The sequence below is a fragment of the Colletotrichum acutatum genome (genome assembly GCF_030867785.1).
Source record: "Colletotrichum acutatum strain CBS 112980 chromosome Unknown BDZ83scaffold_38, whole genome shotgun sequence".
Taxonomy (NCBI): domain Eukaryota; kingdom Fungi; phylum Ascomycota; class Sordariomycetes; order Glomerellales; family Glomerellaceae; genus Colletotrichum; species Colletotrichum acutatum.
Genome location: NW_026849032.1, coordinates 152,212 through 179,975, shown reverse-complemented (window position 1 = coordinate 179,975; position 27,764 = coordinate 152,212). Strand labels below are relative to the sequence as shown.

At 54.1% G+C, this 27,764-nt stretch overlaps 8 protein-coding genes across 8 annotated transcripts; 4 read left to right on the top strand and 4 right to left on the bottom strand.

Annotated features, from left to right (window-relative positions):
- Window positions 1-32: 32 nt before the first annotated feature.
- BDZ83DRAFT_651017 (uncharacterized protein) lies at window positions 33-2,475 on the bottom strand (the record flags this gene model as incomplete). The annotated part of the gene is made up of 2 exons (XM_060510419.1): window positions 33-1,094; window positions 1,162-2,475. 2 exons carry the CDS (start codon window positions 2,473-2,475, stop codon window positions 33-35), a joined length of 2,376 nt encoding a protein of 791 aa, XP_060365844.1.
- A 2,147-nt stretch (window positions 2,476-4,622) lies between these two features.
- BDZ83DRAFT_618454 (uncharacterized protein) lies at window positions 4,623-5,244 on the top strand. Its single transcript, XM_060508075.1, has one exon. The coding sequence runs from the start codon at window positions 4,815-4,817 to the stop codon at window positions 5,118-5,120; it is 306 nt and encodes a 101-aa protein (XP_060365843.1). The 5' UTR covers window positions 4,623-4,814; the 3' UTR covers window positions 5,121-5,244.
- A 1,106-nt stretch (window positions 5,245-6,350) lies between these two features.
- BDZ83DRAFT_282966 (uncharacterized protein) lies at window positions 6,351-7,099 on the bottom strand. The gene is made up of 2 exons (XM_060502145.1): window positions 6,853-7,099; window positions 6,351-6,791 (listed from the first exon to the last, which is right to left on the bottom strand). The coding sequence occupies exons 1-2, from the start codon at window positions 7,031-7,033 to the stop codon at window positions 6,562-6,564; spliced, it is 411 nt and encodes a 136-aa protein (XP_060365842.1). The 5' UTR covers window positions 7,034-7,099; the 3' UTR covers window positions 6,351-6,561.
- A 909-nt stretch (window positions 7,100-8,008) lies between these two features.
- BDZ83DRAFT_718949 (Got1/Sft2-like family-domain-containing protein) lies at window positions 8,009-9,290 on the bottom strand (the record flags this gene model as incomplete). Its single annotated transcript, XM_060512132.1, has 4 exons — window positions 8,009-8,161; window positions 8,223-8,373; window positions 8,734-8,854; window positions 9,068-9,290. The coding sequence occupies 4 exons, from the start codon at window positions 9,288-9,290 to the stop codon at window positions 8,009-8,011; spliced, it is 648 nt and encodes a 215-aa protein (XP_060365841.1).
- Window positions 9,291-13,410: 4,120 nt separating this feature from the next.
- On the top strand, window positions 13,411-14,393 carry BDZ83DRAFT_651014 (uncharacterized protein; the record flags this gene model as incomplete). The annotated part of the gene is made up of 2 exons (XM_060510418.1): window positions 13,411-13,619; window positions 13,748-14,393. The coding sequence occupies 2 exons, from the start codon at window positions 13,411-13,413 to the stop codon at window positions 14,391-14,393; spliced, it is 855 nt and encodes a 284-aa protein (XP_060365840.1).
- Window positions 14,394-15,820: 1,427 nt separating this feature from the next.
- BDZ83DRAFT_718948 (helix-loop-helix DNA-binding domain-containing protein) lies at window positions 15,821-17,431 on the top strand (the record flags this gene model as incomplete). The annotated part of the gene is made up of 1 exon (XM_060512131.1): window positions 15,821-17,431. The coding sequence occupies one exon, from the start codon at window positions 15,821-15,823 to the stop codon at window positions 17,429-17,431; it is 1,611 nt and encodes a 536-aa protein (XP_060365839.1).
- Window positions 17,432-18,321: 890 nt separating this feature from the next.
- Window positions 18,322-20,616, bottom strand: BDZ83DRAFT_718947 (nitrogen permease regulator of amino acid transport activity 3-domain-containing protein; the record flags this gene model as incomplete). Its single annotated transcript, XM_060512130.1, has 3 exons — window positions 18,322-19,279; window positions 19,336-19,732; window positions 19,785-20,616. The coding sequence occupies 3 exons, from the start codon at window positions 20,614-20,616 to the stop codon at window positions 18,322-18,324; spliced, it is 2,187 nt and encodes a 728-aa protein (XP_060365838.1).
- Window positions 20,617-23,432: 2,816 nt separating this feature from the next.
- On the top strand, window positions 23,433-24,744 carry BDZ83DRAFT_575743 (choline/ethanolamine kinase; the record flags this gene model as incomplete). The annotated part of the gene is made up of 2 exons (XM_060504846.1): window positions 23,433-24,164; window positions 24,223-24,744. 2 exons carry the CDS (start codon window positions 23,433-23,435, stop codon window positions 24,742-24,744), a joined length of 1,254 nt encoding a protein of 417 aa, XP_060365837.1.
- Between the last annotated feature and the right edge of the window lie 3,020 nt (window positions 24,745-27,764).

Genomic DNA, 27,764 nt, shown 5'->3' with positions numbered 1-27,764 from the left:
CTGCCACAGCCCACGACGATGCCTTCGTCCAACTAGGACTGGAGGGCTTCAGCAGGCTGAGCGTGGTTTCCGTTTGTCAAGGGTGCACTCTCTGTGTGGGCAGAGCCATTGACGAGGGGCTGAGCCTTCTCCGTCTCCGACGAGACCTCGGCCGTTTGCTCGGATGCAGGGCCGGGCTGGAACTCGGGGACTTGAGCAGAAAGCTGTGTCTCGGCAGCGTTGCCGTTCACAGTGCCGTTCGGCTGTCCACCCTGAGCCTCAGTAGGGTAGGCGACGTAGCTGTTATCGGCACCATTGGGGTAGGCAGCAGTCGGCGAGATGACAGGGTAGTCACCGAGCATGCCGTGGTCGTAATGAGCGATGGCGTGAAGGGAACGGGGGTAGAAGTACTGAGGTCCCTCGTTGCGGGCAGCATCGAAGCGCAGCTCCATGTTAGGGTAGACAAACTTTTGCCAGTGGGTACGGGATCTCAATCTCTCAATGCCATCGTCGCCGACAACGTAATCCAGCTGGGGGCACTCGGCAATAATTGCGCGCAGAGTTTGGGCATCGGCGACCGAACGAACCCTTTGGAAGCCGAGGACAAGCTCCAAGGGCACGAAACCCTGGCTGTCCATGTTCTTGCGCAAGTAGGTATCCTTCAGGAGGTTCTCGACAGAGAAGTAGTACTCCATCTGAGGGATCATGATATGTCTCGTTTGCTCGTAGAATGCGGCATAAGAACCCGGGGTCATGGGGACTCCGTAATCCCAGGATACCTGGTTCATGTTGGTCTGAACTTGACGCATACGGCCAGAGTTCGAAGGGCCACCAGCACCGCGGAACGCGCCAGAGCCGTTTGACTGACCGCGGCCGCCACGACCACCGCGGGACTGAGAACCTCCGTATGAGGATTGGAAGCTGCCGCCCTGATGGAGGGGAGGGCTGGCGTACTGTCTGGGGCCTTGGGAGCCGAAGGAGTTGCCGTTAGACATGTAAGAAGACTGCTGCGCGTGCATGGGCACGTTTCCAGGGTGACCTCCGCGGCCTCGGTATCCACCACGACCCCTATCGCCGCGGCCTTCGCCTCTCTCTCTAACAGGACCGGCCTGCTCCTTTCAATGTGTTAGCATACATGTTGCAGACGGTATCGCAGAACCACCCAGGCAGAAATCAACTTACATTGGTGGCATTTGACTGCGACTCCTTGTTGCGGTCGCCGGAGTTGGGCGCCGTGGGCTTGCGCTGCTCCTTGCCGTTGGAGACTTCCATCGAGGCCCGCTTGTTCGCAACAGGGGGTTGAGAGTTGGCTCTGGCCGGAGCGTTACCATCGCGAGCACGGTCACGAGCTTCGTTTCCAGCCTTGGTAGGGGTAGCAGTACCGGCCGGCTTGTCAGCAGAGGCAGCAGCAGCAGCACCGTGGCCGCCACGAGAAGTAACGTCGCGTCCACCACGAGCACCACCTCGTCCTCCTCGAGAGCCTCTGACTGAGGGGATAGGGGTGGAGAACTGGACAGTAGGGACAAAGTCCATACGCTCCCACTTGTCCTTTGAACGTCCCTTGGCGCCAGTATCGTCTTGGACCTCGACCTCTACCCGCTCGACCTTCTCAGAAGGCTTGCGCTTCTCCTCCTTGACAATCTCCTTGACTGCCGTCTCAGGCGTAGGCCATGAGTGAACGTCGCCAACAGGAGGAGGGACCTCGGTCAATCGGCTATCTCTCTCGATGACTCTTGAGCCGCGAGCACCGTTTCTTCTGGCGGCGGCATCACCATCGCCGGCCTTGCGTTGAGACTTGCCGGCAGCAGTGCCGTTGGTGGCTTCAGCGCCGTCAGCAGCCTTGTTCTTCTTCTTTGACTCCTGGCTGTTGGGCCAGGTGTCAACTGGGGTAGATGCACTGGTAGCACCATTGGCGGCGGGCAAGGTGACAGAGGTCTTGTGAGCCGCTGTCTCCTTGCGCTGGGTCCAGATGTTGACCGAAGGAAGCGGCGCTTCAACGAGCTCAATCTTGGGCTCCTCCTTCTCCTGCTCTGCGGCCTTCTCCTTCTTCGCATCCTCGCTTGACTCCTTTCCGGCCTTGCCCTTTCTAGGCTTCCTAGAGCCCTTCTTCGGCTCGGCCTCGTCGGTCACGCGAGTAGATGCGCTTGCCGACCTCACGCTCTTCTCACTTCGGCGGGCAGAGGCTTCGGCAACGGCCTCCTCGTCATCGCGTCGCGAGTCGGTGACGGAAGCGGCGGCAGATGGTGTGTTCGTGCTGTTGGCCTCTGCTTGGCCAGAGGAAACGTCCTGCTTGGCATCCAGTTGGGCCTTGAGAGGGGTATTTCTCGAGGACTCGTCGTCAGCGGAGTCGGTGCCCTTGACAGCGGTGGGCTCGGCACCCGGTTGTTCGCCGTTTACTGAGCTCGCGGAGTCCTTGCCGTTCTCGGTGGTCTGAGCCGCGGGTGTTGTGGCCGCCTGACCCTTGGCGGCTTGAGCGTAAGAAAATGCAGTAGCCATCGTGTCTGATGCTAGGTCTGATGCAGAAATAGGCATGCCTCGAAAGACTATTGGGGTATAAGGGACCAGGGAAGATGATCAACCGATCTAATCCTGCCAGGCCCTGAGGTAGTAGCCGCGAACGGGCTGTTGTGTATCCTGCTGTTGGGTAAACCGAGGTTTACCAGCAACTCCCGAGACGGAGACAGACCGGAGAGGACGAACCAAACCTCTCCGCGTGGTCCGGAAGAATGAGTTGGTCGGTGGCCTGAGGTGCCGTGAAAGGAATCAGGTGCCGGTTGACGTCGTCGGGCGCCTTCAAAGATTGAGGCAAACGCAAGAATGTCGGGACTAGCAGGTCCTGCTGGTCCAGTGAAGCCGGAAGGTGGCTAGAGTTTTGTGTCGGGCGGGTGCGGAAACGATCTCAGGACGGGGGCACGCGAGGACTGATGAATCAGTAGGATCGAGTGCGCGAGCGAGATTGTATGAGGTGCGGTGGAAGCTGTGTTCCTCGTAAACGAAGAGGGGGGAGGTGGGTTGAGGGCACGTCAACGAAGTGTGTTTTTTTTTGGGTTGCGAGAAACAAGCGAGGCGAGACGTTCCGGAGATGCTCGGGCTGCGGCGATCCAAAGAAAACGTGGAAGACGGTAAACGCAAGGCTTCGATTGGAGGAGGGCTTGGTTGTTGGCCTGAGGGGTCTCGCTGGTCGTGTACGAAATGTCCGCTATTGTAAAATTGGCGAACAAAAGGGTATCGGCCGAGCAGGACGAGTGAACAGAGGAAGAATGACCACAAGGATACCGGTAGGGCAAGGTTTGTGGAGGAGAGGGATAAAGAGAGAGAGAGAGAGATGTGTGGTTGTGGGAGAGGAGGAGAAAAAGACCCAGGAATAAAATCTGAGGCCCGAGTTTTTTTTTTGTGAATGAATTTTTTTCTTCTCGGGAAAGCCACTACCAGGTTGGCACTTGAGGTAAAAGGTGGAGGCAGCTTGGTTGACCTGACTTTTTAGCGGGGAGGGGGGAAAGGACCGCTGGCACAGCGGGTGATTGGAATTCTTTGGTGACTGACTGGGACCTGGAGGTTTGGGGTTGAGGGAAGGGACCCCAAGGCACTGACAATTCACTGAGATGCGGGAGGTGCTTCATCCGCGGGTTTCCATGTACTGAGTAAAGGTACCTTGGTGATTCATCTCAGGGCATTCACCTTACAGGCTTAGGTTAGGCTTACCTTGCCTTACACACTGGTGTCAGGCAGGTTGGATGCAGGACACTGTCGGTGAAGCAGGGCATGCACCACCTCATCTAATAGAAGACATGCCCAACCATCCATCAAACTTTACAAGACACCTAGCGTATAGCGAGGCGAGGCGAAGAGGTAGGTGGTAGAGTGAGGTAGGTAGGTGATTCGAAAGTCTCATTCATCCAGAGCATCCAATAGGTCCATGTCTCAGGCGATGTGCTGTGCAGCAATGGGAGTGAAAGGACGGGACGGGAGCAAGCCGACCTAAGATACCTACCTAAAGTGAGGTGCTTTACGGTAGAAGTGGGAGAGCGCGCAGGAGGCCGAGGATGGAGGGGTCACCACCGACTGACGTGGGTTGGGGCGTTCAATGACTCCAGTCTTGTCTTTGACGGGGCGGGCGGTGGCCGAAATATTTCCTACCTGAGGCCATGAGGCCGCTGGAAGGGACTAAGGCATGGTACCTCACGAGGGCTGGACCAGTCAGGAAACGCGGATACTCAAGGCTTCCGACGACATGGGTAGGCTTAAAGTGGCCGGCAACGGCAGAAATTGCCCATCGCTCCGACCCGGCAGGGCAGGGTAGACAAGCAAGGCACTGATTATTACATACCTTACCTTACGGAGTACCTACTGATACCTTACACTAAGGCAAGGTAGCAACAGCAGGGCACAGGGCATGACAGGCAGAAAGCAGGAAGCAAGACGCACCGACGGGACCGGCATGACATAAAGATTGGTGGTATAGGCAGCCCATCATTGGATCATGACCTCGGTGTAAGTCAGGAAAGGTTGAGTTGTGTAAGGAAAACACAGGTCAAAGGACAGTACGTAGACGAAATGGGGCAAAAAAAAAAACTACTAAAAAAACATATACCGATTACCCCTCCCTCCGCTCCTCCTATGGTCAATGGCCTCCACCATGGTAACACGGGTAGCCTGTAAGTGTTAGTCTTTGCGTAGTCACTACCTCGCTTTGCATCAAACCGAATCCTGGGATCTCTCTACCTTTTTGTGGTCATTGGTTTTTTCTCGCCTACCAACTCCTTTATCCGTATCTGACCCCGGAATGGTCTGCCCGCTTCTGCTTCTTCTTCTTCCCGCTGGCTGCGACCTTCTGCATGCGTGCCCATCCCATCCATCCCCCTCCGGTTCCTTGTCGGCTTTGGTGGGGTTGCGCGAATATAAGTCGGTTGTTCACCAGGCCAAGGCAATTTCTATTATTTTTATCATGTGCCTTTTTGTGTGATGACCCTTCAGCTAAAGTCTTATTCGCCCGTGTCGCATGTATCATATGTCATGAAGTGCTGTTTGTCGATGTACAGACGCACTTCGCTGCGCCGAAATGCACCGCACCGCACCTTCCGCTCGAGCGGGCAGATGGACGGTTTCGATTCTTCTGCAAGTCAGACCTTGGGGACTTGTGAGGGGGGCGATTCCACCTATTGCCATTACTACCTTGCTTTGGCACATCGGCATTCTCGTAGAAGTTGCAATTTACCCAAAAGAGACTCTTTGCGAATTCCAGTTGATATGTCCAAAGTAAGGCAGGTGCGTCGAGGCGGTATGCACTTTCCAGCTACCTTCCGAATGGCAGGCGCCATTGGCTATATCGGTACGTACCTTGACACGGAGAAAACGAAGACTGAGAAGCCCGCTTGACTACCTAATTGGAAAACGGAATCCTCTCCATTTGCATATTCACGGCCCACGCACAATTCCTCTCTTTTGCAACGAATGCCGGTTGGTCCGCCTCTCCTCTGCACTCTGCGTTGCATCCAATCCTCTAATTCCCCATGGCCAGGACGGAGGAGGGAAACGGTAAGCGCGGCTACATTCTTCCAGTTTGAGCTCGAGAATGTGGATTACATAACCGCGCCCTGTGTCTGACCTTCTCTGAAGCCCTCGTCTCACGAGCGTCAACTGCTTCTACCTTACTGTCTGCAAGTACGAATACGCCGCATCACTGTGCCACACACACACACACACACACACACACACACACCCACCCCGCCACAGGGCGTATCCTTCATCGACCTTCGGCCGACCTTCTTTGTACACTTTGTTTTCAAAACGACTTCCGGGCCCTATTATGCACGGGATGAAGGCGTAAGGCAATATGCCACGGCTCAATCTGTTGAATCCTCAGCCATTTCAGTTGCGATGACCACTTCTTTCACTCTTATTGCATTGCCTGCCTTAGTCATCATCGACACCCTGAGGACGACATGGGCAATATCAAAGACGACGATTTCCCATGACCGGTCCGTCTACGGATATGTGGTGTGGGCAATTCCCGACCCTGGTCCCGATTCTTTTCTTCGTCTTCTTCCTATCAGTGTTATGCGTCCATTATTCTTCTCTCTCACGAACAATAACCCGACAGACTAGCCCTCTCCTTTGATACAAAGATGCGCGTTCGTGGTTTACCCCGAAAGAGCACAACCTGGTAATCCAATGCATTGTGTCTTCGTCTGTCTAGAGCCGAAAAGGCTTAGCAAGCCCTGCGTAGGCAGTCAGAAAAGATTCAGGCCAGCCACAGTGGCTGCGGATAGACACCTTTGCTTATCCTGTCTCAACCTCCAGCCACCGCTCGAATGGCGCAAAGGGCATAGTTTGATGCAGAAACCTGGATGATTTTACCTGGCATCTTTCGGAAGGAGCCCGTTCGGAACAACTTTCTGCAGGGAAAGCCAAGTGGGTCTCGCGTTGACGACGGCGAGGCTCTTCGTCTAGAATATTGATTATTCGAGGTTAAGAGACAGGGTATGGGAGCTGTCGTAACTCGTAAACCAAGTTACATCGAAAAAGCTCATCTAAGAGGGTTTGCGCACACGCCTGAACACGGGAATTTCGGCCAACAACCTGCTATTTCCCCCTTTCATCTTCGGCGAAGCTTCCCAGCCTCCCAGGATCCCATTTCACAATCAGTGCTTTCTCCACCGGGGCCCTTGGACATTTATCGTTTTCCCTCGAATGAAGTGGACTGGCTCGCCTTCCGAGCCTTCCTGGCCGTGCCGGGATCCACCGTCCGAGGTGGACACTGCTTCGGTGACTTTCCCATCCCCCGTGAGATCTTCCCTCTCGGCCTCTGATTACTATTTTCCTCAGCCTTGCAACAAACCAACAGCAGGGTTTATGAGGTCTAACGCAGGTTACCCTTGAGCACTGAAAGTGTCAATTGAGAGGTGAAAGGGTTACGGAAATCACCAAAACATTCCCTTTTCTCAGGGTTCTCGGCAGAGGCTAATCCGTCGATCATTGTGGGGCCGGGCTGTCTAGAGACCCTTGATGAAGGAAAAAAAAAAAAGAAACAGGAAAAAACCAACGGAAAGGGCATCCAGGCACACGACGCCTAAAGACCTCCCACCAGTAGCACGGGATACATCCGATGGAGAGCATATATTGTTTACGTCCCGCTTTGGATATGTCACTCTACGCTACGTAATTCCCGGTCTTTCAAGCTGGCAGTGAAGATGTGCAAGTGAAACTCACTCCTGACTGATCCCACGACTTTCCACGGAGACAGCTGCTGTGCGAGGTGGGTGTGTATAGCCAGCAAATGATCAATCCATACTTTCAGAAATGACGATCAACTCGAGCCAAACACAGAAACATACGCCATTTCTATCCACGGAGGTAGTTACTTCGACAAGTTGTCATGCATGAAGCTCCTAGGCCTTTCTTGAGACCGTCGAAGCCCGCAGAATAGGTGCAGCTGGTTCAGGTGCAGCGACTGATTGAGCTGGTTCACAACCTCAAAGTCTCTCCCTTGGCAGAGTCAGGAAGCCATCGGGTGGAAAAGAAGATACAAGTTAAAGATGAAACCTGGCCCATGAAGTAACATAATGCCACTAGCTAAACTCACGTGTGTGATGAACGATGCTGGGATTTTCCGAGAGCGTCTTCATTGTGAAGACTCTTCGCTGGATCGTTTGATCCCCCGTTACTTGTAGGGGAGTTGCCGATAAGCCGGCGGGATGTAGTAGATGGAACTCGGATCCCAGACGAACAAAACGAAATGATCGTGACCGAAAGGTGGAAGGAACATCGTACCTGATCGGGGAAATCGGTTCAAGTCAAGGTCATAGCCTCTCCTATGAGTGGCGAATTGAAGCGGCCAAGAGGGCAGCCGAACGCCTCAGCTACCTTGATACATTTTACTGAACTACATTTCGAAATCGGACTTCTTTCGACACTCTTTTGCCCACTCTGTATGCAAACATGAAGAGCAATGCCGACTAGCTACCGTGGTACGATCATCCATAATCATTTTTCGTCTTCATCTTACAAAGTATACATGATAGCTTAAAGCTCATCCCGTCATCCAGGCAGCAGCTCTTCTGGCGCCAAATGTGGTGGCCAGACGCAGTCCGCTCGAGCCCATGGGGAAGTAGCTGACCAGGTACCAAACGAGGCAAGCCAGTTGAATGACAGCCGAGATCAAGGTCAAAATAGTACTGTGAAGCTATGTCGGAGTCAGCCGGCGTGCTTTCGCCTCGTGTTGAGAACAACGTCATATAACTTACACCGAGAGAGAAGTACATGGAAAGCCCAAGCGATCCAAAGTAGGCAGCAGTGAAAGGCAAACGCGGGCCGGAGACGAGGTGTTTCACGTACGCCATCGGGCCCATGACGGCCGCGAAGGACGCCAGGAACAGGAGGGAGCCAAGTGTCCATCTAGGTAACGATAATGTTAGCAACAGGTACGCAACTCGAAGATGGCGAACGCGAACGCCGTATCAACGCTAAGCTCCTCGAGAGTCCTCGTCACGCCGTTCGATCACCGGATGAGGTGTTCATAACTAGCTCGCCATGCAAGATCATCTGGCATGAAAGGCGGGTAGATACAGAGGGGCAAGGCTACATTCGGGTACGGCACAATAGGTACCGATCCAAACACACCTTTGTCGATCTGCCGCGCCGGCAACTAGCCGGGTTGATAGGCACCCGTGGGATGACCTTCCATAGAGGAGAGCGGAACCGCTTACGACGAGGCAAGGACCAGAGGGTAGAGAGAAGGGAACGGTGGAAACTCACAGAATCACAAACTTGCGCGGCCGCACAGCTACTACCGGGAACAAGGCGAAGCAGATGACGAAGCAGGCGAGGGCGCCCAGGTTGCAAGCACCAAAAATGAGCAAACGGTCCCATCGACTCACTGAAGTGGAATTTACTACGTTAGCATGGCTGTTCCGGAGAAGATGAAGCGGACACGACAACACCACCTCGTAAGCCCGCCTGCTCACATGGCAATCCGAGACATGGGAAATCCACAACTAGAGGCCATGCCAGTTGCAGGGGAGCTGGGAGCTCTAGGATGAAGCTGCCAGAGGTGGTGGGACGGTAAAAGCACACAGACAGAATGACTCACGCGTTGCGAAGCCCTCCTCCTCTTCTCTCCTGTTGGCAGCAGGCAGAGGCGCGCCGGCGCCCTCGGTTGTTGGGAGCTGGATATAGCTGTTGTTTCCAAAAGGATTGAGGGACTTGATCGAAGACATGAGACCGGACTGTTGCGCCGTGTTGACGGGCACGTCCTGGTCCCGTCTTGACCAGCCCAGGGAGTTCATCGAGTCTCTGAAAGAAGCGGACGCCATCGTAGCGGTGGGATACGGGAGTCGAGAGATGCAACTATGACGTGCTAGACGCAGGTGTCGTTACTCCCGCGGAAACGAGATAAATAGCAACAGATGCACGCAAGAGCGGGAGCGTCCTCTCTATGCGTGGAGCAGTATGTGGTCAAGTGACAGGCGACCCTTGACAGTATCGGGGGCAGTCCGCTTGGAGTCGGTTTGCGAAAGGGCTGCTATTGGGTGGAGGGCGACTTCGGGGTGGCCTCCGTCGAGGGTGCTGGGAGAACACGGGAGTAGATGACTGGTATAGCGCGGCAGATGAGCGTCAGGAAGACGGGTGTCGAGCTGCTTCTCCACAGCCAAGATGGTCAGCTTGGTTGATATACAGGGTCATGGTCCATGAAGGAGGGGGGAGGGTCGGAAGGCGCATACGATTAAATGTGCACAAGAGGGTGGGCTATTGGGAGACCACCTGTTCGTTTTGTGATGCGACGTAGGCTGGTCTTGATCTCTTGGTGGTGGCCTAGTGTCCGCGCGTACCGCACCGTGTCGTAATAACGTAAGTCGCAGAGGCAGACGCGAAGACGAAGGCGAAGGCGAACGGCGAACGGCCTGAGGATGGAGGGGGGCTAAGGCGGCTGGTACACGAGGTTGATAGCTTGATGAAGGGGGTGGGGAGGTGATGGAACGGGACGGAGGTTGACTTGAGAGAGAGGCAGAGAGGAGGCAAGGCAGGGTGAGCTTGAGAATGTCTCAGAGCGAAGCAGCGCAGGTGCACCAGGTGCGGTTGAAATCGGCCAATCAGTGGCTGCATTCTTCCCCGGACACACAGACCACCTGTCGGCTGGAAGTACGTACCCATGATCCCCCGAAATCCGGGCTTTCAGCCAACCAACACAGCCACCAGCGTTATCGAATTTCTGGCCCAGCACCTCACCACACTCACCTTGAGACCTCGACACACCCAACACCTCACTTGAGAACATCCAGTTCCATTTCCTCAGAGTCTAGGTGGGTCCACAAGGTCATTCTTATCCTTAATCGGCAGCACATGATTGGAAGCCTTCCCCTAACTCCACACCCGACCCGACCTTCCAGAGGCACTTTGCAACCTTTACATTGGCGCAAGAACCGCGATTCTGACAGGTTCACCATCTTCTACGTTGCTGATACAGTGCGGCTGCAGCTCTGAGACTTGCTGCTGGTAGCCGTGCAGGAGGGGGAAAGTCGAGGCCGCATCGAGCAGGTAAAGGCCACTTGGGGTAGGATTGCCGCCGGCACTCACTGCGGAGCCGGCGATCACATCTTGGCCAGGGGTGGGTTTCCCAGCAGACATTCGTCCTGTTATGCCGCAATGGTGGTGGTGATGGTCTGAAGAGGAGTAAAACCGCTTGGGAAACAATGTTTGAGATATTTGTCAGTGCCGCTGGCGCCGCCCATCTAATCACGATACTCTTCAGATGTTGAGCCAAATCCGCATGTATCCTGCGTCAAGAGCCCAGGTTACACACACAGTATGTGTACGCCACAGGGGACAAGGCTCGGGAGTGCTTGACATCACGGCGGCGGCCTCTCGATTGTCTGAGGTGCTTGCCAGACAGAGGTATGAGTATGTGTGTGTGTGCATGTATGTGTGCTACCCCAAACGGGATATACCCAAGATATCAATATATGCGACAAGACGGCGGTCAAGCTCTTTGTCTTTCTGTTAAGCGAGTCATAGTCGAGGCAGAAGGCGATAAGGCACAGGTTCGAGGCGGTGAAGATGTTTGCCCCCGTTCCAGATGTCGCGAGTCTCCAAGCTTCTGGCACACACAAGTCTTGCATGGACCTGGCCAGATATCTCAGATTCGCGGATAAGGGCTCTCCCTTCCATGCCTGATCTGAATGCCAACAAACCGACATCTTGGGCGTGGACAAGGCTTCTCCTAGTACCTAGGAATGTGTTTGCTGGCGGGGTTTGCGCAGGCCTCTGGAGCCATGTCGTCCAACTAGGAGTCGAGCCGGCCATGGACCATGGGCGCCATGGGTAAGGTGTTCTGCGGGGTGATGAGAAAACTGGTTTCTAAACAAGGCGATGCGAAATGAGACAGAATCCCATATCTAAGCCAAGGGCATTCTGGGGCGTTTCTGGCCTCGGGTTCCTGGCCGGGCAGTCTAGGAGCCATGGAGAAGCCCAGTTTTACATGAGTTCGTGATGTCTTCTTTTGAGGGAAAGCCAGACATTTCAAGTGCATGACCACCTTATTTCTGCCGATCCTTAAGCAGGTCCCGATGAGCGTCGTGAGTCGTCGCGGCCGGCGCGGGTCCAGTAGGTGGGTAAGTTGTCTTAGCCGTCTGACTTGGAGGCATCACGGGGTCCGGGCTGCCCTCCATCTTATCCCGACTCGGACCAAGAGGCTGCCAAAACGTCCCGGTGAGGATAGAATGGGGGTGCCCACCCCGGGATATGGGACGAGTCAGGAGATGCAAGTGAAGTGACAAGCCTCATCCAGATGATATAGTGTCTGTTAATAGAACGCGGCCTTGATATAAATGCTAGCGCGTTTCCCTCTGTGCCGGAGAGAGAGAGAAAGGAAGAGGAAAGAAGAGAAGAGGAAACGATTGAGCAAACACAACCTCAAACAACAGAAGCGACCGATTCTCGACTCTCGAGTTACGCGGAAAACACAAATCAAGAGGAGGTAGGTGGAGATGCCCCGTTCTGGGAGTTGGCAAACGAAACAGAAGAGACAGGACCCAAGAAGGAAACAAGAGTTGACAAGGGAGGACAGAAACAACCAGCCGAGATCCGGACCCAATACCAATGCATCAGAGGCCCCAAAGTTCCTTACCTTTACCTCGACTCACCGACGCACAGACCATCGAAACAAGACACCAGAGGAACGCTCTCATTCGTACCAATACAGGCTTATTACCATCGCAACTCATCAATACCGACCTAGACGCTGGGATAGTAGAGCAAAGAGACCAGCAAGTAGACGATACCTACCTTACACACAGCCGAACAGCACCGCCCGGGTTCTCTGGAAAGTTGGAACATTCAGGTGCAAAGTTGGTCACTGCTTAGTGATCTCGAATACGTCTGCGCGAGTTATCCAAGAAATTCCAAGCCGCCGGGTCCGAAACCCCTGCACAACGGCGTCGACAATTCGGGGAGCTCTCACTCCGGTCTTTTCTCAGAGGAGCACGTTGAGTCCGTCTCGCCGACGACCCTTTTTTCTCTCTTTCCTGTTGGACCGACCGGGAGCTTTGCTCCAGACATCGGCAGGCCGAAACCTAAATTTGCCTACAGCGCACTCGTTCCTAGCAAATAACGGCGACACTTGGAGCGACAGCAACCAACCCACTTAGGTCCTATCTCGAGAGACAAGTACACTGTACTGTCATCTGTAGGTACCTTACCTCACCACCAAAACAAGTTGGAAAGAACCTAAGGCAACGCATTCTGCCTGCCTCTTCTATCTTGCCCGAGACATTATCTTGCTCCCTGCTTTTCCGCGCATGAAAATCACATCTACACTGTCTACGACACTGCTCTGATATAACCCACTACGAGCACCAACCTCACCTCCGCCCTAGCAGTGTGCGAAAAGGCGCTCATCTAGCGATCGACAGGGATCACCGCCCCCTACCACGTCGAGCCGGTTTCCGACTGCGATCTTGGCCCTCGCCTCTTCAGACTTCTCCAACTCTCCAGTCGCACCCGTGGACCTTTACGGTGTACTCCGTACCCGCACACAGGCCGCATTCCCCACGGAGGAATCATTTTGTCCTACCTGGAACAAACGCTCCAAAAACCGCCCCCAACCAACAATACAGGACCACAGAAACCGCTGCACGTCAACCGCACCGCTTTCCCGGAAACTACCTACCCATCCAAGTTGAGTAAACGCCACTTCACTTTCACATCAGACATTGTTCAACTAACCGCCTGTTGTTTTTGCGTTGAAGATCCAGAGGGAAAGACATACTTCGTCACTTCCTCCTCCTCCTCCTTCTCCTCAGCAAGGTTGGTACACTACTTTGCGCATCCTCCAATCCCCGTCCCTTCCTTATAATGTAGCCTTTCTCACCCCCCTCGTGGAGTTGTATTCCACGACTCAGCCTCACAGCCGCCTCTTCCGCCACAGATTTATTATACATGGCATACCCGCCCTCTTCCATTCCCTCTCCTTTGCATCGCATCCATTCACCTGTTCCTCTTACTCTTGTGTCGCGGACATCGTATCTGACTGACCCGAATCCAAGCAGTCAACTCCAACGTGTTTGCTCACCACACTTTGGTATCGGCGAGATACGCAACGAGCGCTACATCCGCCCCAAGCATCTTGCACTCCGCGGCCATTTGAAGTATAAGCAGTCGACTGCCACTGTACCCAGGGTCCGGCAACCATCACAGCAAAGACAACCGCCTGTCTCCGACCCGTCCGAACCGGCGGCAACCCATTTCGTCCGTTGCACTTTCTCACGCACTCTAGAGTGTCACCACCAGTACTTCAATCCTCCATCCCGCCTACCTATACTAGCGGACACTTTACAGCAAGCAAGCAGACCAGGAAATCAAGCATCAGCACCAAGTGTGGTAGCAATACCAAGAAATCAGCACACCATCTTTCCCTGGCATTGGACCCCTCCCATCTCTTCCTGTCGACAAGAGCTCCTTTCCAGCACCACCATCATCCTCACTCTCACCTCTATTTCCTTCTTGTGCAACGTCAAGCGTCAGGCGGCAAGCCGAGCCAAAGCGTTGTTCTCGTCGCCTCTCAAAAGGAACAACATCTGCCGTGTGAGGTTGGGAGACTAGGTGAATATTACCCACCACCCATATTCTTCTGTAAGTCAGCATCCGTGTCCCATCACTTCACATCGTCCGTTCTCCTTCGCGTTGCTCTCATTCCCTTTTTTGCCCCTCGGCCCACGGACCGGACTGCAGACATGTCATGCTCGATGGCACAAGCACACCTCGAGGTCCTGAACCACAAGTTGTCTTGTCCTATCCTGGCAAACCCTGCCTGCTGTGAACCCCTTCACGACCCCTTGTCTCTGGGCCTGGATCACCCAAGCCTCGAGGCGTGCTTCACACCGTCAAAAGTATCCGTATTCATTCCAGTAGAGGTGTTCTAACCTCCCTTGCAGCGGACGCGTCCCATTTTTGTTTCCTGAACAGACGCAAAAGACGCTGCACCTCCGTCACCAACCAAAGGACACTCACCGACAAGAGCTTTACCTTTTCGCTCCCCCACAGCTGTACTAGAGGTAAGGTGAAGCCGAAGAGGGCCCTCCCCAGCCCCAGTCCCAGTCCCCGTCCCCGATTCTTCTTTTCCCCCAAACCTACCTTACCTTACCTTACCTTACTCACCTTTAAGGTACCTCAAGTACAAGGTACTTGGGTACCCCTCGCCTCTTCCCCCGCCCTCGCCCTCGGCGTCTGGCATCGGTCTCCCGCATGGGCTTCCCTCAGCACCCCCCCATGTACGGATAATCGTGCACTTTAACAAGTACTTGACACTACACACGTCCTTCTCCTTCAACACAGTCCTAAACTAATTATTCCCCAGCCCAGTCCAGCGCAGCCGTAGCGCCCAGCCCCGAGGCTCCTACACCAACTTCTTACTCATACCTACTTTCGCTCACCCGCAGCCCGCAACGCACCGCTTGCGCACCACACTACAAACCCCCGACTCCCCGACACCGCATTTCCATCGCAACTTGTCAAGACTCAACTCTCATCTTCTTCTCCTCCTTCACCTCACTCCAAGACTCGACACGCAGTCTGTCCTCTATCGCTTGACTCTGTTCTTGCAACCCAACAGGTAGCGATTTTCTACTCATTATACACTTGTGCGACAGGCGACCTAGATCGCAAACCTTGCCTCGCTTACTCCCACACTCTCGCATTCTCAGTCTCTTTCGCACGCGCACACACACACACACACACACACGCGCCCCCTCTTAACCGCCTTTCGCCTCGCTACCATCTACGACGCAGGCTTTCCTTACTTAGGACGCCATCCCCGCACCTTCCATATCACTGCAGTGAATGGCCGTGTAACAACGGTTTTGTGTGCTGTCGACCAACATTTACATATTCCCGGCATTTCCCCTTTGGCTTGGTGAGTCAGTCCTGCCTTGGTCGCGCCCTCCTTCCCATACTCGCATTCCTCTCCCGCTCGCTCTCCCTGCCTATTTTGCCTAGGTGGCGTTTAAAAACTGCCTGCGCCTGTGTGGAGAACATCCGCATATACAATCTCCAGTTCGTGATTGTCCAACAGGAAGGCAAAAGTGCGCGCAGCGAACCTCGGAGCACCTCTGATTTGTGCAACCTCCCTATCGTTTCGACCGCACCGCTGACGATTCAACGCACTACAGCTATAACCTCTCCGGGTCAAACCCTCTCGAATCATTCCAGCATAACAGCGCAGCCTGTCACTGCACTCCTTGACGAAAGAGGCGGTGTGAGCACTACAAGGTCAGCGAGACCTCGCATCGTCGCCGATCCAGCATATTTCTAGACGCAGATTCAAACCAAAGCCGTTTCAACAGTACATACAATGGCACAACACGGCTTCGGCCAGTTTAACGGTGGCCACGGTGGAGGTGGCGGCGGAAGCATCGATCCCAACGACTTGGCCATGGGAGGAAACTATGGATCATCTTATTCCAACAACTACAACTCCAACTCAGGAAACACAAACGGGTTTTCGAGCGGCTCTGCCCTCTTTGGCGACGATGAGCTACTCGACGGCCTCGGAAGTCCAACCGAACAGCCGCTACATGGCCACGGCCAGGACTTTGGTGGCGGAATGTCAAACATGGATATGGGCTTCAACCAACCCATCTACGGCTCTCATCACGGCCTAGACCAAAACCACATCAACGGCTACTCCAACACCCCCGACGGTGACCCCATTCAAAGCCCCTTCGTGCACAGCTTCAACAACTCGGGATTCGCCCAGATGCACCACCGCCAGGCGCTCGGCACGTCGCTTCAGTCTCCCATTTCCTACTCGGGCTCACCCTTGGCTGGGTCTGACCTGACTGGTGATGCCGCCGAGACCAACTACCTCAACGCTAAGAATAGAGCTAGAATGGCACAGGCCATGCAACGGAAGAGCTCATCTTCCAACACTCGCAGCCCCATGACTCCCAAGTCAGCAATGCACTCGGTCCCCATGGCGACCCAGGAGTCTACTGGCTTTGGTCCTCAATCCATCCGGGCTCAAGGCATGCATGAGAAATCACCATCAGGAGGTCAGTGGATGCAGACCCCAACGGGGAGCATGGCGGCGTCATATGGCTCTGGCTTCTCGTCGCCTATTCAACCCGGCCTCGCTCAGCTCAACGAGGTCATGATGAAGGGTGGCACATCGATGCCCGCAAAGCTGGGGGCTCAGCCCGGTGGTGCGGTTTCCTCTCAAGAGATGAAGCGCAAGCGGCGTCGGGAGTCTCACAACCTCGTCGAGCGACGCCGCCGAGACAACATCAACGAGAGAATTCAAGATCTCAGCAGGCTAGTTCCCGCCCATCGCTTGGAAGATGAGAAGATTCGCAAGATGATCCAGAACGGTACCCCGCTCTCGCCTACATTGTCCGGCATTTCGAACCCCTCTCAGGCCACCTCGGGCCTTGCTGGGCCCGGCGCACGCCGCGCAGCTGGCGCAACAGGCAATATCACGACCGGCCTCCCCCTCGAGGACAAGGATAAGGGTCCCAACAAGGGAGATATTCTGAACGGCGCAGTCAGCTGGACGAGAGATCTGATGTGGATGCTGCATCTGAAGTTGCAGCAGCAGGAGGAGTTGATGAACGCCATTGCGGAACTCGGCGGCCATTTCCCGTTCGAGCTCACAGAGGATGAGAAGCGTATGCAAACAGAGTTGATGGAAGCCATCTCCAAGAACGAAGTCCCAGGATACTCTCGCACGACCGGATCTGGTCTTCGGGTACCCCACCACACCGACTTCCGCGGCGAGCCCATGAATGGCTTAGGCAATGCTGGTGACGGCACTTCTGTCAGCCCTGGCGCTACCAACGGCGCCGGTCTCGCAAACGATCTCAACGCCGGCAGCGAATTTTGGAATGATCCGGATGATGACGACAGTGGTCCGACCTCGCTGAACTTCAAGGAGGAAGACGAGTTCGGCATGGATCTGACACAGTAGGACGGACTGTCAGAACCCATGACGATTTCCCCGCCGTCTTCATTCTGATCCTACTGTGGTTATTTTCTCCTTCCAAGTTCCTGCTCTGTTTATGCATTCACGCAGCCATGGTATCTTTGTTGCATCCAAGCGCGTTGGGGCGGTTAAGGATTTCGGTGGGCGACGGCGTTGAGATGTTTTTTTTTTCGGTTACATGGGCGGTTAGAGCCTTACCAACAGCCCGTGAAGCACAACGTGGAGGAATGAGACGTGTTTTGGTCGAGCCGGCTCGGGGTTTCTTTTGGGTTTCCATTTTCGTTTCTGTTTTCTGGGTTAATCAAGCATCATCATCTACTGGGAGACGTGATACCTCTGGGTTCGGATGGGCATTGCACAAGGTCTTTTTCTTTTTTTTTTATAGTTCATCTCTAATTCACAGGGCGGACATGGGGCGGGTTCAATATCTTTCAGGCAATCTTTTTCTCCACAATTGGCCTTACTCCCTGTCCTGGAATCATTTCTACAAATCTCTTCTCTCTCAATGCTTACACGCAGTCTCAGGTTCAACACATCTGCTTGGGATCACTCGGTTTTGTTGGTTGGTTGTACCCTGGCGTGATTCGTCTTCCAGATTTCGCGTGTCCAATTGGCGTTTGGCATGTCAGGGGAAAGTAGCTTCCACCTGCTTGCTGCCTCATTTTCCCGCACACATACAATGATACCCTCCCTTTCTTTCCATGACGTATGAACGGCTGGTCTGCCGTATATTCCTTTACATGATCACACTAGAACAGTGCCATGATTCCTCTCTCGCGCCTTGTCTGATACCTGACTCTCAGTTTGCCGCATCCCGTGAAGTGCCTCTCGGAAAACCGTCTTTACATGCGATGACATGCAAGTGACCAAAACGCCTACCAGTGCCTCACACACAGCAAATGCTCGCTCATCGCCGTCAGCAGGTTCCATGCCTCCTTACGCTTCATGTCTTCCTGCAACGCGATCCTCTCTAGAGCCGTCTGCCCGTTGAAATACTTCCACATGGCCTGCCACGCCTTGGCAACCTTGGGATCCTTGAACCGCTTGCCGATGGCTGCGAGGTAGAGCGACTCCTTGCCCGTCGCCTTCTTGGCGTCCACGATGATGTAGGGGGGCATTCGCGCCAGATGAGGCGCCTCATTAGTCGAAGGGTGATCCGTTGCCATGGGCGGTAATTTGCGCGCGTGCGCCGTGGCCTTTTCGGCCGCCTCACGCTGCGTCTTCTCTGCGATGCGTTCTAGGCGTGCCTTTTCTGCCGTCTGCTCAATGTGCGACGGGATGTACGCTGCGATGCCGCTGCCGAAACCGCCACTTCCACTGCCACCACTGCTGCTCCCTGCCTCAGACTTCCCGTCCGCCGCGTCCAGTGCCGAGCTACTCAGTGGATCACTGGTACTGAGGGAGGAAGGATCCTCGGCCTTGCGCAGTTCATCGCTTTCGAGCTTGTGCTCAACTTCGTAGATGATCTCGGGCCAGACAACAACGTAGGCAAATGTGCACAGTTGGGTTACCCATGCACCACGCATGAGCCACGCGAGCATAGCGAGGTACGTGGGCCGATGAGCTTTACTCGGACAGTAGTGTTTATATGACCTCGGCGCGTACGATAGTTCGGCGAGAAAATTAGTGAGCGGCGGTGCGAGGGGGAACGTTTTTTGCCACTCGAGGCTTGCCCTGGAGAGGTTGCGAGTGTCGCAGTTCGGTGACATGATGTATGTGTCACGGGCATGGAGGGGTGGGATTGCTATAGCACGCCGCCAGAATATGAAGTGTTGCGCGTACTTGCGCACCTGGCTCAAAGTCAAGACGTTGCTCTGGCCTACTTGATAGAAGCTGAACGAACGTTAGCAAGAGTATGTGGTGGGTCTTGAAGGGTTTTCACCACGTACGATTGCGTTGGTTTCGACAGTCGCGCGAACTCGACCATTGCTACAGTACTTGGATCCAAATCTGCCTGTAATTCGGCAATGATCTTCTTCTCATCTCCCATCAGCAAGAGGGCAAAGTTGCGGTCTAAGAAACCAGGCTCGTCTAGGGTATCTTCGCCGATGAATGAGTTGGCAGTCGTCAGCCAGAGGCCTCTCTGTTCTGTCTGTCCATAGTTGTGCAAGTCCGTGACGTAAAACGGCACGGGAATCTGCACAGATGGCGTAACTGGGCCCAATGCTGTGTCGAGCTGAAGGGCTGCAATCTTATTCTGGGATACGGCCTCGTAAATGTCTTGGACAGCAGCTGCGAGAGACGATGTCTGTAGAATCTCGTCCCATAGCAGACTCATTTTACGCCCTGTATGAATGTCAGCACTTTTTGTCCGATGGTGCTCCGTAATCTGGCTCACTATCTTCTCGCCCCTTGTCCTTCAGGGCTGAGATACGCTTCGACTCTTTCCACACGAATTCACTTCGCTGCTGGCAGTACTTGAATGCCTTGTTGATCTTCTTAATGATGTTGAGATAGAGTGTCTCGATGAGTTCTTTGGCCTCGTGTTTCTTCGGATTCAGAAAGAACACCAGGTTGAACATAGTCATGGACGCCCGCTTGTCGTCAGGCTCGTCTTGCTGGGGCTGTTCTTCCTCCTTGGAATCGTTTTGCGACGCCTCGGCGCCATTGGGGGCATCTTCATTATCCTCATTTGGGTCGAAGTCGACAAATACCGCCGACTCTTCCGTACGCACCGACTTTGATCTCTCTGACTTGGCCTTCTTGTTCTTCTTCTTTTTCTTCCACGTCCCACTCTCGGGTACGTGGATGGGATAAGAAACACAGAATAAAGGGTCCAGAGAGAGTTGGAAGAGCTTTTTGTGGTACGCTCTCCCTGGGGTCAGAATGCTGGCAAGATCTTTGGTAGGAAAACCAGCCACATGCTCCCATGGGACGATTTGCGTACCATCTTCGGTGATTAGGTGGTCATCCCCGGCAGTCCATTGTTGAAGCTCGTCCGCGTTAGCATCGGAGTCGAGGGATGCTGAGCCGGGCGCATTGAGACGCTCCAGTAAGATATCGTCATACTCGGCCGAGCCATCGGCTGGCTCGTGACTTTTGGACTGCGCGTTGGGCGGCAAGACACTGGGTGGATAATGGAAGACGAAGTTGGGACCATCACGAGACCTGTTGATAACCAGCGCTACGGCCAAGAAGTTGGACGGATTCGGGAGCACGGGCGGCGCCATTCCGGCAGCGATAAGAGGTCCAATGGCGGTTGTGAAAGCTTATGACAGGGCGGTCAAGGGCTCCGAGATGTCAACAGTGCCGTGACCGGCGATCATCGCTCAGAAGTCCTCACCGTGGCGGCTATGTTGCAAGGAGAGTAGGCAAAACCTAGGTGTGGATTGATGCGCCAGAGGAACTGGCAGTTCACATTCCATGGGACTCAGACCAGCAGGGCAAGACTCGTACATGCGGCTATTTGTGGTGGCTGGACCGTAGATGGGATGAGGTAGGTCGCGGGTTCGATCCGATCTGCTGTAGTAAGCCCGAGGTTGGATGAGAGTGGCTGGATCGTGGGAAGTCGATGAGCACGGCCAACAGACGTCAAAGTCCGCGGTACGTATCCGTACAAACGGCCCAGCAGCCAACGGAAGGTGCAAGGTGGTCCGAGCACCGCCGGTCTGGCCCCATCACCTTGCTAGGTAGGCGGCATTTCAAGGTGGGGTTGAGGCTCTCAAGGTTTCGGTTGAAGGCAGGAGTGATGAGTGGACAACCGGCAAGCCCCGTCAGACATCAGTCCATCAACGGTTCAGAGGGCTTCTCCCAAGGCAATGCCAGAATGCGAGCGTGAGCCTTTCGCTATCGCATGCCTTTGGTTGGAGTGATGAGTTTTAAGCCGAAGGTGTGACCCGTTTAGGGATGCCTACTAGGTGGCCGGTTTGAAGCAAAAGATGAGACACACATGGCATCCGACTGCAGTCCACGATTAGGATGCTCAGGCCGGGCTGGACTTGATTAGACTGCAGGAGACGAGAGACACAGAGTCGGTGAGCCCTCTTCCAAGGTAGCCTAAGGTACTGTGGCTTGAGCAAACATAAAGGTGCATCAAGGAAATACGCCACTGCGACGGTCGGGTGCTAAAAGAACGATCGTCGCACAGCGATGTTGGTTCCCGACCCCGGTTCATTGGTAAGGGCAAGACCGTCGTCATTCGAAATAGCATTGTAGAGCTGGTGAGTCGACACGGATTTCCGCGCTGATCATGACTGGGGAAAGGGACGAGTACCTAGGTAGAAGCCTCAGAGAAGGTGGTGGTGCTCTACGGATACACTACAGTACCTAGGCTCAGCTCCAACGATGACGAAATTCTGGCATGGCTCCTGGGAATCGGAAACAACTATTGGATGGACTGAATGAGGGGAAGCTATTTAGATGGTCCATCAGCTAGGTCCTACAGTCCAATCCAGGCTCGTCAGGCCGTTGTGGCTGTCGCACTGCATTGCCGAGCAGCTGCAAGACCCTTAGATGTCACTGCTATGGACTCTTGAAAGAAGCCAGTGCTTGTGGTATGGATGGTACGGGTTTAGTGTAGGCCACCCAGTAGCCCGAGGTGTGGAGGGGGAGGGGAACAGGACTTGGGGAAAGAGAGGCAACAATGACGGTAAGGGCGCCTCTCAGTCGTTGTGGTTTCGGACCCCCATCCATTTCCTCGTGCCTACGGAGTACCTTACCACGCCTACCTTACCTTACACAGTAGGTAGACTACCTTAGGTACGGATACCTACACATAAGCCACTGAGACGGACGGCAGCGTGCCTTGGTCCCTTGTCGTCGGTGCTCATGCCGTGACGCTCGTGCCACGCGTCCTGCGTCTTGTGCAGAGCAGAAACAGAGACACTCAAAACACTGCCAACAAACAAGGGCAAAGCCATTCCAGGTTGCGCTTTTGCTTAAGGTCTGTCCTTGCTAGCGGAGGCGTTGTTGGGAAAAGGCGCCTGCGGGAGCGCCCCGGCCCCCCAATCACAACGGGTTTCCACTGCGGCACTGCCCCCGCTCAGAGAGACCCTGAACATGAAGATTGAAAATCTGCTCCAGCAAAAGCTTTTTGCCTGTGTCCGTACCTTACGGAGTACGCGCATACCCCCGGGAAACTCATGGTGAAATCGGGGGCCTGGAAGAAAGGGACGGTACACAGTAAAGACAGGCCCACTCATGTGGCGGTCGTAAGTCGAGCAAGGCACGAGGTAATTGGCTTGTTCTATGAGTGCGGTATCCATAAGGTCCCTGAAGGTGGAAAGTGGAAAGTGGGAAGTTGTTCTGTTCTGCACCTTCTTCACATGCTCTCTCTTTCGCTCAGTCTCTGTGTCTCTGTTCAGTGTCCACAATCTCCCTTCTTCCTTCTGATTTCCTACCTCGATTCGTTGACCGACGACAAAAGAAGATTAGCCACACGCACATACCGTAATTTCCCCAACGCGAATCTCACTTTACACTACCAAACGCACCACATCATTCCAAGAGCCACTGCCACTTAGCACCTGGGTACTCCCTAAGCATACCGAGTACTGCCTTTTTCTTTCATACCTTGGGGGATCCGCACGAGGAAGGAAAAAGGTCTCGTGCTCGGCCACCATTATCTCGACGGCGCCAATCCCCTACCCAAGGTACCCAGTGCCCCCTCGTCCCTCATCTTTTTCCCAATATCAATCCGACAATACCCACCCTCCTCTCCTCCCATTCATACTTCTTCTTCCTACACACCTGAACCACCAACACATTGCCCTACTTCTATCCGCATTCAGCTTTGTCCCATCGCCTTTTGCTCGAATAGCCTCGCTATCTTTAGTACCCCTTAACTCCTGCAGACCACCGTGAAACCCTTTCCGCGATCATCCAGAGTGCCAAGGTCGCACAACACCAGAGTCTGAATAAACCGCCGAATTCTTCAGGGGCATCCTCATCCAGCGATTGACCTCTTCGGTATTGTCCCTGCCCTTTCGACATACCCATCCCTTCCTCCGCCCATATACTTCCCCTCGGTCATCCCTTCGGTCAAATCATGACCCAAGGTGCAAGCAACGGCCACCCTAACGGGTCGGCGCTGCCTCATGTCCGAACACTTCCCCTTTTCTACGACAGCGAAGACTCCCAGCAATCTGCGACTAGTCTAATCCTGACTGTTCGACCAGACTGGGCCTCCGACAACTCCAACATCGAATTCGTTCGCTTCACCGACGGCATCACCAATACCCTACTCAAAGCCATCAACAAGCGAAAGGGCTGGTCCAAGGAGGATATAGACAGGGAAGCCATCTTGTTGCGCGCCTATGGAAATGGAACCGCTGTCCTCATTGATCGCGAGCGCGAAGCTCAGAATCATGAACTTCTCATGAAGCATGGCCTTGCTCCCGAATTGCTCGCCCGATTCCAGAATGGCATGCTCTACCGCTTTATCAAGGGCAGCGTCACAGCCCCGGAGGACCTGAGAAAGCCACACATCTATCGAGCCGTCGCCAGCAGGTTAGCGCAGTGGCATGCGACTGTGCCCTGTATTACACACCAGACGTCGACTAATGGCAATGCTAAGGGCCATAATCAGGACCTGAACGCTATCATCGAGAACGCCGCACCTGGAAAGCCTGTGCCGAACCTATGGTCTGTGATACAAAAATGGATTCTGGCCCTACCCAGCGATACACAGGTCCAGAGGGAGAGACAAGACAAGCTTCAGAAGGAGTTCGAATACATTGTGGAGGAGTTCAGCCAACGCCCTGGGCTTGGTGTTGATGGCGTAAGTTACATAGAGCCGCCAAAGCCCGCTATGGTTGCTAACGGTTCTCTCGTGACAGCTAGTTTTTGCCCATTGCGACTTGTTGAGCGGCAACGTGATCGTGTTACCGAGTACCCAGCCCGCTAAGGGCCCCAAGAAGGAAGCCACAGTGACATTCATCGACTACGAGTATGCCACGCCGTCCCCAGCCGCTTTCGATATTGCAAACCACTTGGCCGAGTGGGGTGGATTCGACTGCGACTACAACTTTATGCCCACCCAGTCCCAGCGTCGAGAGTTCATCGAGGAGTACATTCGCTCATTCTACAAATTTTCCGAGAGCAACACAAATGTTGATGTCGAGGCGGAGGTCAGAAAGCTCACACACGAGGTGGACCTCTTCCGTGGCGTGCCAGGATTCTACTGGGGCATCTGGGCTTTGATCCAAGCCGTCATCTCGGAGATCGACTTTGACTACGCCTCGTATGCGGAAACGCGCCTCGCCGAGTATTGGGCGTGGAAGGAAGAGAAAGAGGGCAGCAGAGCTGCGGCCGGCAAAGAGAAGCCCCTGCGTGAGAGACGCTGGGAGCAGCTGGAGTGAAGTGAAGGCTTTGATACCAACGGGTTTGACTCGGCAGGCTATGGAGATTTGAAGACAACTAGCCCTAGAGGGACGAAACAGGGGGTGAAAACAAGCTTGTCAGGGAGTTTTGGCGAGGAAGGGTTTCTGGACGTCACTCTCAACTGCGAAACAGAAATGGATTGAAGCAAGCGAAGCATAATATCAGTACGGGCCGGCGTCATTCAACATGAGCTCGACGAAGGCCGGGACAGAGCTCCGGGGCGTTTGGGGGAGGGGTTAGACTGTGGTTTTCTTCACATATAATCCATCAAATACCACACGCAAAGAACGAGAATTGGGAAAGGAAACTTGACTTTCTCGACAAAAGAAAAAAGAACAATTTCGAAAGGGAAAATGGGATTTGGGCTACATGGTGTGAGATACCTCAAATAATACACACATGGACAAACGTACCTGGTAATTAAGTAGTGTACTTGGAACAACACAATCCGACGGAGCTGCCGAGGAGATCATACTTTCAGTCTCCTACGCTAGGCGACCCCAAGAAAGCCTCCAAGAACAACTCCAAGACGAGACTGACTCCAAGTCTCCAACCCAAGTTGGACCCGATTAAGACTCAAGTCCGAGAAACATGTTTGGCGGCAAGGTATCATCAATAGCCACCCCTCCCGCGAACTGGGCCCAAGATACCCGACGGACCCTTTCCGGGCGAGCAGACGACGGCAACCTACCTCTACCCCCCCGGCCCTCCCCATTTGGCGTTTGGCCCCCAAAATCCAAACCGTCTTACCGGCCAGACGGATTGGATTGGGCGCGCTGTGGGCCACAGCCGCTGGGCGTGAGCTGAGAGCTTCACACTAGCTGCGCACCTGGGGACATACGGTCTGTCCGTACCAGCGCAGTATCCAGCCTCTGGTACTTCGTACAGTACCCACCGTCTGTCCATATGCCTGCCGCGAGTCAAGCAAGTGGGTAAAGACTGCTGCAATAGAGTCAATATTGTAAAGTACGAAAAAGAAAGCAACATATATGGCCCGCAGCGTCGTATGTGTGTGTGATATCTGCGAGCTGCAAGCACATGCTAAAATTGAGGAATTTCTGCCCACCTCACCCGTCTTCGTACCTGCCCGTATTGCTTCGTACTCTGTCAGTCTGTATGTCATCCACCCCTCCCCTCCCAAGTTCTCGTTCTCATTCATTCCTACCAGAGCTTGGACAAGCACAGCTGCACACACACCCTGTCCGTCCTTCTCTCCTCAATACTTTCAGCCTCAGCACTGACCACATCTCTGGCGCCTGGGCATTCGATGGGGACCGATCTCAGTGCCCTCCATATTGTCACCAGTGCGTCGTTGCCGATACAGAGACCAAATCTATCGATCGTGGAGGAGACGAACGCTGGCGTTTGGGGGCGGGGTGTCTACAGGCCCTGGCAACCTCACACACTGCCGATTCAACCAGGTTCCCTCACGCCGTCCGTACCTTGCCTGACCTAGACACATAATCAACGATAACAAAAGGTATTTTGCCTAGGGCTGAGTATAAAAGAGGCTCAAAGCCAGCAATAGTGTATGGCCATAAGACTGCATGCCTGCGTATAATAACAACATCGGCAAGCAGCACAGCACTGACAGTGACACAGACGACTCGCTCACGGGTATGCGCTGTCCAATCGAGATCCGTCGAGTCGACCACGAAGATCGAGGGAGGCTCGAGAGGCAGCCGGCTGCCTCGCTCGTGTCTCTATCGCAATGAGACAGGCAGGTAGTCGAGATTGACGAGAAACCTAAAAGACTAGGAAGCCTGGTGACGGGGCAGTAATTCCGCTGTTTTCCGTCCCATCCTGTTGTCCTTTTGCAGAGGTTTCGTTTCGAAGGCTGGAGCCGCTGGGCCAACCGTGCTGCTTCTGACGCGCGTGGAACTAGCAGATCGAAACAACGGGTGAAGGCTTCGCCGATGTGCCTATTCGAAAATCAAATCTAACGGAACGTCTGAATTGCAAGAGGGTTACAAAAGCGTGTCCGCGCCCGAGTTGACCCTAACAGATTGCCAGATTATTATTGATGAGACTTCTCGGCCATCTACTTGGCATCGGGGTACGTTGCTCTCTGTTCACGAGGCTTACTTGACTAATTTGCCGTCCTGTACGATGATGTCTTATTCGGTACCGGATCCAGGGATCAGGATACTAGTTGCCGGGGGGCAGAACTAATTGGCTCGCAAGGAGGATGAACTCCCCCACTGGACCGAACCAGAGCCAGCAGATGGCCCGAGAGTCATCGGGGGGTTATTCATGTCGATACAAAGTCTGCCGTACGGTAGAAAACGTCCGACCAACCAACGTTCTGGAAATGCCAAATAGTAACCTCTGGATACCATTTCAACCGGCCAGGAGGATACCAAGGTTGCCAGGTCCGGTACGGGCAGTGACGGGTAGATAGACTGCGTGCTCCTCATCTCCTGCTTTCATCAACTACAACTCAAAATCTAGCGGTATCCCTACCTTGGAAAACTTTTGACTTCATGGCAAGACACGGCTCATGTACTATGGCGAACGAGCCATGAGCACGTACCAGGGCATCATGGTCTAACCATGCTGCTATTGCAGTTCAAGCCGCGAACATTTGAGTATTGTTGAACTTTACGTGCCCTTCGCCGTGAACAGGGTCTATTCGATGTCCTGCGGACCCTCTCAGTTGGGCTGAACTCTCCTCTTTGTGCAACGGCCAACTTCATATCGCTTAGTAGTGCTGTCCAAGGAGAGTTTTCGGCTCGTTAAGTAAGTTGTCTTGACCGTGTTAGATGATGAACCGACGCGTACGACTGTGAACCGGGGCTTCTGTCACAAAGGAAGGATGTGGTCAAGTTGGTCTCGTGTCCGAGACGTTGTGTACGATTACAGAGTATTCCGACTTGTCCAGTTTTTCTCTTCGCAGACTCTCCATCAAAGTGACTTTTGACTTCGTCCAAGAGGAGAACGGCAGGAAATGGTGGGGGGAACGAGGCATGGGAAGGGTTCCAAGAGAACCGTCCGTCCA